At 50.2% G+C, this 7,474-nt stretch overlaps 1 protein-coding gene across 1 annotated transcript; it reads right to left on the bottom strand.

The window, feature by feature from the left end:
- Positions 1–639: 639 nt before the first annotated feature.
- LOC140491211 (cardiotrophin-2-like) lies at positions 640–5,127 on the bottom strand. Its single transcript, XM_072589191.1, has 4 exons — positions 4,948–5,127; positions 4,130–4,231; positions 3,874–4,041; positions 640–816 (listed from the first exon to the last, which is right to left on the bottom strand). The coding sequence occupies exons 1-4, from the start codon at positions 5,125–5,127 to the stop codon at positions 640–642; spliced, it is 627 nt and encodes a 208-aa protein (XP_072445292.1).
- Between the last annotated feature and the right edge of the window lie 2,347 nt (positions 5,128–7,474).

Genomic DNA, 7,474 nt, shown 5'->3' with positions numbered 1-7,474 from the left:
TTCTTGGAAAAAACACCTGCCTGGGTCACTAATGCCCAAAGGAAAGGTCTTCCCTGCCTGGTCTGGCCTATACGTAACTCCAGACCCACAGCAATGAGGTTGACTCTTAGCTGTCCCTCTGGATATTGAATGCCCATATCCTGTGAATGAATAAAAAACATTAACAGTGCTATTCCCCCACCATTACCACGCGTGCTCTCCTTCATTAATGTGACATATTCCTCAATATTCAAGACCCGATCCTTCACAGCTGGCAGCTATCGGATCTCATGTATTCACTTGAACGTGCACTATCGATATTATTAATGATGCTGGACACTTTCAGATACAGAACCTTGTGGTTTGTTCTTTTGATTATCGTTGTGCATTTTACTCTCTGTTAGTTCGGTTTCCCCTTCATATGACACATCAAGTCTGCTTTATCTACTAATACCTAACAAATTCAATAAATTCAAAGATGGATTCAATCTTTTTTATTTAAATTAAATAAATTATCACAAGTCATAAATATAGATTGGTTATCACAACAATACATTAATGTATAAATATCGATTCCGTCACTTTGGTGCTCAGAACATGGGACTGTTACAGAGCAAAGGCCCAATGTCCGTTAAACTCTTGTGGATTCCTTACTGAGGCTCAGTATTTAGTCTTTAAGAGAGTGAAGTCTCGGATCACTTTGTTCAGATAGGTTTCCAGGTCCCGGAAGATGATGTAGCCTTGCAGCTTGCTGTGCCAAACGTGGCCTGGGTTCAGGACATTGTTGGGGAGAGTCAGGTCCTGGGGTTCAGGGGACGTGCTGTTCAAAGCTGAGATCTAGAAAGACACAAAGCATATAGAGTCTGAATGGGGGGGAGAGGAGTCAGGCAATGTGGCTTTACACATCGATAACAACACATCACTCAGATCAAGCATTGGTTTGAGCTCCAGGGAAGTAGATTTAGAAAGATATTAAACTATAAACTATATTAACCTTGGTTAAACTATGATGTGGAGGTGTTGGTGTTTGACTGGGTAGACAAAGTCAGAAAACACATGACACACGATGACAGTCCAACAGGTTTATTTGAAATCACAAGCTCTCGGAGCCCTGCTCCTTCCTCAGGTGAAGTCACCTCCGGGCAGTGATCTGAAAGCTGGTGAAATAAACCTGTTGGATTACACCTGTTGGTATCGTGTGACCTCTGACCCTGGTTAGACTAGACTTGGAGAACTGTGCACCATTCCGGGCTCGGTAAAACGTTGGTAAGAACGATCAGTTCACAATCAGGGAACACTGAATGGACGAGGACTCTTCACAACAGGAAAAGCCTGATCGAATGGAGGTCAATGAAACGATGAAAGGGATTTGAGGAAGAACACAGACAAAAACAACATGGTTCACGGAGTTCCGGTGCATCAGAAAACCCTCTGAAAATCCAACTTCCTTATTTTCTAAATGAAGTTAAACTTTCAGTTCTAAAATTAGCTCACAACAAAAACCTGAATTTTCGATGAACATTACGGAACCACACGTGTGGTCAATAATTGAATCTGGCTCTCACTTTGCAACTCAACTGATTCAACGTCCACAAGGACCTCACAAGTAAATGTCTGTGCCTGAAGAGCTAAGAGTTTGCAATTTAACTTCCAATAAGTTAGAAAATTACCCCCAAGCACCTTCTATCAGATTAACACTGAACCAAGGAAGGAAATGTTCAGACCAGGTGATTCATACCTTTGTCAAGGTGGTTAGATTTAAGATGGTATCTTTATGCATGCGGGCACAGTGGTGATTGTGGTGAAGTGTTAGTTGTCACTGGGCTCATAATCTAGAACTCCAGGAGAATACCCTGGAACCCTGGGTTCAAATCCTACTGCAGCAGCTAATGATAACTGAAACCAGTCAACCAGCTGGGCGAGAGAGCTGTACATCAGGCTGACAACGGCCTTCAGGAAAGGAACTACTCCATGCTTACCTGGTCTGGTCTACATGTAACTCCAGACCCAGCGATGCAGGTCGTCTTGGTAATCAGATCAGGTCGGCGACTGAAGCTGAGGGAGGCAGGGGCACAGGACGGAGGTGTTTGCAAAAGACAATGGCACTACCTTACCTTAACTGGAGGGAGATGGAACATAGCACCGAGGCAGTGAGAGAGTTGGGGAGATGGAATTTAGATCTGTCCTACCCATCCTGACAGAACCTGCCACACCCACCTTCAGAGCTAATGCCCAGCTCAGAAATAAAGAAGGAAGATGAAAGTCAGGAGGAAACCTCTAGGTGATGCAGGCGGGAGAGAAGAGAGCAAACATTACATTACAATGGATAGGACGGGAGGTGAATCAGACAGACCATGGAGCCTGCTCTGCCTCTTCTGAATACAGTTGGCCCTAATGGCTGGGTAATACAAAGTTCCAAAATTGCTCAAAGAGATCTACCTTTTTGACTTGCACTCATCAGGATTGACATGCAAGAAAACCAAATTTAGAAAGGGAACAACAACTTACATACCATGGGTCAAGAGTGCTGATTGGTTAGACTGTGTTCTTGCAAGTGGTAGAGGTAGCAGAGAGGAGAGCAATGGGAGGGAGAGATGGGTGGGAGAGGAGATGGGTGGGAGAGGAGATGGGTGGGAGAGAGGTGGGTGGGAGAGAGATAGGTGGGAGAGGGATGGGAGAGAGCTGTGTGGGAGAGAGATGGGTGGGAAAGAGATGGGTGGGAGAAGGATGGATGGGAGAGAAATGGGTGGGAGAGAGATGGGTGGGAGAGGAGATGGGTGGGAGAGGAGGTGGGTGGGAGAGGAGATGGGTGGGAGAGGAGAGGGTGGGAGAGGAGATGGGTGGGAGAGAGATAGGTGGGAGAGGAGATGGGTGGGAGAGAGATAGGTGGGAGAGGAGATGGGTGGGAGAGAGATGGGTGGGAGAGGAGAGGGTGGGAGAGGAGAGGGTGGGAGAGGAGATGGGTGGGAGAGAGATAGGTGGGAGAGGAGATGGGTGGGAGAGAGATAGGTGGGAGAGGAGATGGGTGGGAGAGAGATGGGTGGGAGAGGAGAGGGTGGGAGAGGAGAGGGTGGGAGAGGAGATGGGTGGGAGAGGAGATGGGTGGGAGAGAGATAGGTGGGAGAGGAGATGGGTGGGAGAGAGATGGGTGGGAGAGAGATGGGTGGGAGAGAGATGGGTGGGAGAGGAGAGGGTGGGAGAGGAGAGGGTGGGAGAGGAGATGGGTGGGAGAGAGATAGGTGGGAGAGGAGATGGGTGGGAGAGAGATGGGTGGGAGAGGAGATGGGTGGGAGAGAGATGGGTGGGAGAGGAGAGGGTGGGAGAGGAGATGGGTGGGAGAGAGATAGGTGGGAGAGGAGAGGGTGGGAGAGGAGATGGATGGGAGAGAGATGGGTGGGAGAGGAGATGGGTGGGAGAGGAGAGGGTGGGAGAGGAGAGGGTGGGAGAGAGATGGGTGGGAGAGGAGATGGGTGGGAGAGAGATAGGTGGGAGAGAGATGGGTGGGAGAGAGATAGGTGGGAGAGGAGATGGGTGGGAGAGAGATGGGTGGGAGAGGAGATGGGTGGGAAAGGAGATGGGTGGGAGAGGAGATGGGTGGGAGAGGAGATGGGTGGGAGAGGAGATGGGTGGGAGAGAGATAGGTGGGAGAGAGATAGGTGGGAGAGAGATGGGTGGGAGAGGAGATGTGGAAGAGATTGAATGCCAAAAGAGAAAACTGTGGTTCCCATGTGTTTCCAGAGTTATTTGCGGTGGTATTGTGTTTGAACTGGGATGAGAGGGTGGGGGAATCTGCTGTCTGAGAGGATTGTATCTCCCAATAGGCGGGCGGCTTTCCCCACCCTCTGGGAACTGGGGCAGTGTGTACACAGTTCTCACCAGTTTCTGCCTCCTTACCTCTCTATTGAGCTGGGAGATCAGATCCCTGAGATCCAGTGAAATTCCTTCCATGGCGTCAGCTAGGGCTGATCCTTCATCTTGGCCAATCTCATGGATCCGTTGCATATCCACGTGGATCCAGAAAACCTGAAGATCTCTCCAACTCTGCTGTAATCGCTCCTCGTCCTGGAGAGAGGAGGCAAGGTGTGAAAACGAGAACAATCTGCTTCCCAGCAACAGAGAAGAATGGAAAAGAATGGCTGGGGTTTGGTACCTGCATCTCCAACCACTGTCTGTAGGACATTTGGCAGTTCGGGAGACTTCTCATCATGAGGCTGTAATCTTCAAAGGATGGGCTCCCAATGTTCACTTCTTTCTGAAGTTAGAAAGAAAACACAGTGTTTGACCACGTTGAAGCAGCTGATGTTAACCTTGACTTTGACGAATGTGGACTTGATCAGTGGAAGAGTGACAGAAAGTTATCCATTAGCCCCTATTCTTTCACAGGCCATTCAGCCCTTCTACTGCATGCTGGTGTTTTGGTTCTCCTCAGCCTACCCCCACCTGTTTATCATCGTCCCTTCAACATCTCCATCTATTCCTTTGTCCACTGGCTGTTCATCCAGCAAATTCTCCAATGATTCCCACCCCACCCCACCCCCCTTCCACTCCCCATGGAGGTTAGCTTCCCCTCCCCCCCCCGCCCCCAATTCCCTGGGGAAGGTATTTCTCCTGAATTCTCGAATGGATTTATTATGGAGAGTCTATATCACTGACTGAGAATCCTAGTCAGCCCCACAAGAATCCATCCACCCTGTCACAGAAACACAGGAGCTAGGAGCAGGCCATTCGGCCCTTTGAGCCTGTTCCGTCATTGATTATGCCCATGGCTGATTCCCCCGCCCACTCAGCCCCCGTTCCTGCCTTCTCTCCAGACCCTTTGATCCCTTTGACACTCTGACCAATATCTAACCCCCTCTACATTTGAAACCCTCGGCTCAGGTAAATTATGTCGGAGATCACTCATGATCCCCGGTGGATTTAATGTGAGAGGGTCAGAGGGGAGTCATGACCCCACCCCCCGAGGCTTACGTAGTTTGTGATGAAGGTGTGGACGTTTTGCAGGGTAGCCTTGGTCAGAGAGATGCTCTGGTCAAAGGCGTTGCTGAGGCTGGTGTGACCTGTTGGAGCAGCCAATGAAATCGCCAGGATGGAGAGAACCAGGGAGCTGACCGCAGCGATCATGGTGGGACCTGTCACAAAGAAGGACATTGTCAATGTGGTCACCACACCGAGAGAGAGCCTTCACTCCGAGACACTGTCAGCTCCTTACTCGTCAGCACCAAAAACAATATGCATTTATAGCCCCATTTTACACTAAGTACAGACGACTGGTCAGAGAACTGGAGTTTATAGGAGGTGGGGTGGGGGATCAGGGGTGGGGAGGGGGTGGGAGAGAGGGAGGGGGTGGGAGAAGGATGGGGCCAGGGAGGGAGGAGGGAGAGAGAGGAAGGGGAGGGGGAGGGGGTGGGAGAGAGGGAGATGGACAGGAGAAGGATGGGGCCAGGGAGGGAGGAGGGAGAGAGAGGAAGGGGAGGGGGTGGGAGAGAGGGAGATGGGCAGAGAGGAAGGGGGGAGGGAGGGGGTGGGAGAGAGGGAGATGGACAGAGAGGAAGGGGGGAGCAGGAGAGAGAGAGCGAGAGGAAGGGGAGAGGAAGAGAGGGGTGATGGTTTGGGAGGCGGGTGAGGGAGAGGGAAGAGGTTTTGGGGTGCCAGGGCTCAGGCAGCTCAGGGATGGTGAGGGATTGAAGGAGGGCAGAGCTCCGAGAGAGGAGTAGTGAGATACTAGAGATCCACCCACTGCACCCATTCTCACTCTCATTCCCCTTTCTACACTGGATCACACAGATCCTCGAAAGACTACAATACCCAGACCCATCTCCACAGTGGATCATTCAATCCTCCCAAACTCTGGATGACTTCGACCCAAGTCCGCAGTGGATCACTCAATCTTCTTAACCTGTAGATCATATAATTGTCTCTCCAGGGATAGACCAGTCAACCTCCTCCCACAATGGATCACTCATGCTCTCTCTCTCTCTCTGAAGTAGATCACTTAGACCCCTTTCCCTCAGTGGATCACTCAATTCCCTCTCCACAGTGGATGATTCGATCCTCCCAACAGTTAATGCAGTGACCCTCCTATCTATTGTTGACTCCCCTCCACAGTAGATTATGCAGACACCACCCCACAGTAGATCACTGAACCTGTCCCCAGAATAGGTTAGTCATATCCCTCTCTGCCCACAGTGGATCACTCATGATCACTCGAATCTCCTACCTGTCAGTTTGGTTGTGAGTGTGGAGAGTCGAGCACAGACCCCGTTGTGATGGTCCAGCAAGTTTGAAATGACGGGGTAGCACTTGCTGCCTTTATGTAGTCTGCTTGCCTTAGAGATCCTCCCACAAAAGAAAAGATTACGTTTTCTTAAATTTCCCAAACCACAAGACCATCAAGGTTTCATTTAATATCGAGTGTTGGATATTTTCACAATCTGTAATGGGCAAATGCTGACTTGATAGAATTGGTGATGATGTACAGGAACTGGAGATTTCAATTAACTTTCCACCCTAACTTGCTATGATTATTAAAATCACAACTCAGTCACATCCAATACATCTCCAATGGGTTAATCTGCAGAAAACAACATTGGAGATCTGAAACAAAAACCAAATGTGCTAGAGAAACTCAGCAGGTCTGGCAGCATCTACAGAGAGTGACAGGAGTTAATGTCTCGGGTCTGGTCTGATTCTTCACTAGGGAAATATCAGTATAATCCCTGCGAGTGAACCAGCTGAACTGACTATTCCATCTGCAAGCACTCCCCACCTTCCCAACCCTCTCCCTCACCTCGCTGTCCCTCCCTTTGGAACCTGTCTGCTCCTCTGGGATTGTCTGTCCCTTAGGGATCTGTCTCTCCCTCTGGGATCTGTCCCTCCCTCTGGGATCTGTCCCTCCCTCTGGGATCTGTCTCTCACTCTGGGATCTGTCCCTCCCTCTGGGATCTGTCTCTCCCTCTGGGATCTGTCCCTCCCTCTGGGATCTGTCTCTCACTCTGGGATCTGTCCCTCCCTCTGGGATCTGACTGTCCCTCTGGGATCATTCCCTCCCTCTGGGATCTGTCCCTCACCCTGGGATCTGTCTCTCCCTCTGGGATCTGTCTCTCACCCTGGGATCTGTCTCTCCCTCAGGGATCTGTCCCTCACCCTGGGATCATTCCCTCCCTCTGGGATCTGTCCCTCATCCTGGGATCTGTCTCTCACCCTGGGATCTGTCCCTCACCCTGGGATCTGTCCCTCCTTCTGGGATCTGTCTCTCCTTCTGGGATCTGTCTCTCCCTCTGGGATCTGTCTCTCCCAGAAATACACTGCCTGGCTTCCACTAAAGAGTCCCCTTCCCTCGGCTGTTTCTCCAGCATGTTTTCCACAACACTTTGAGAGAACAACCAGATTTGAAACAATGGACTTGCATTTCCATAGCACCTTTCACATCCTCAGGACATCATGAAGGGTTTGCCAGACACTAAATAGCTTTAGCTCCGTGGGATTGGAGAGGAAG

This window comes from Chiloscyllium punctatum, chromosome 19 (genome assembly GCF_047496795.1).
Source record: "Chiloscyllium punctatum isolate Juve2018m chromosome 19, sChiPun1.3, whole genome shotgun sequence".
Lineage (NCBI taxonomy): Eukaryota > Metazoa > Chordata > Chondrichthyes > Orectolobiformes > Hemiscylliidae > Chiloscyllium > Chiloscyllium punctatum.
Note: the sequence above shows the minus strand (reverse complement) of the source record. Positions and strands in the feature narration are given on the sequence as shown.

Excerpts from the sequence above, each read along its gene's own strand:
- LOC140491211 (XM_072589191.1), bottom strand. The coding sequence starts at position 5,127 with ATGTCCTTCTTTGTGACAGGTCCCACCATGATCGCTGCGGTCAGCTCC. Across the intron at positions 4,232-4,947 it reads ACACCTTCATCACAAACTAC|AAAGAAGTGAACATTGGGAG; the intron begins GTAAGCCTCGGG and ends TTCTAACTTCAG. Across the intron at positions 817-3,873 it reads TCTCCCAGCTCAATAGAGAG|ATCTCAGCTTTGAACAGCAC; the intron begins GTAAGGAGGCAG and ends GTGTCTTTCTAG.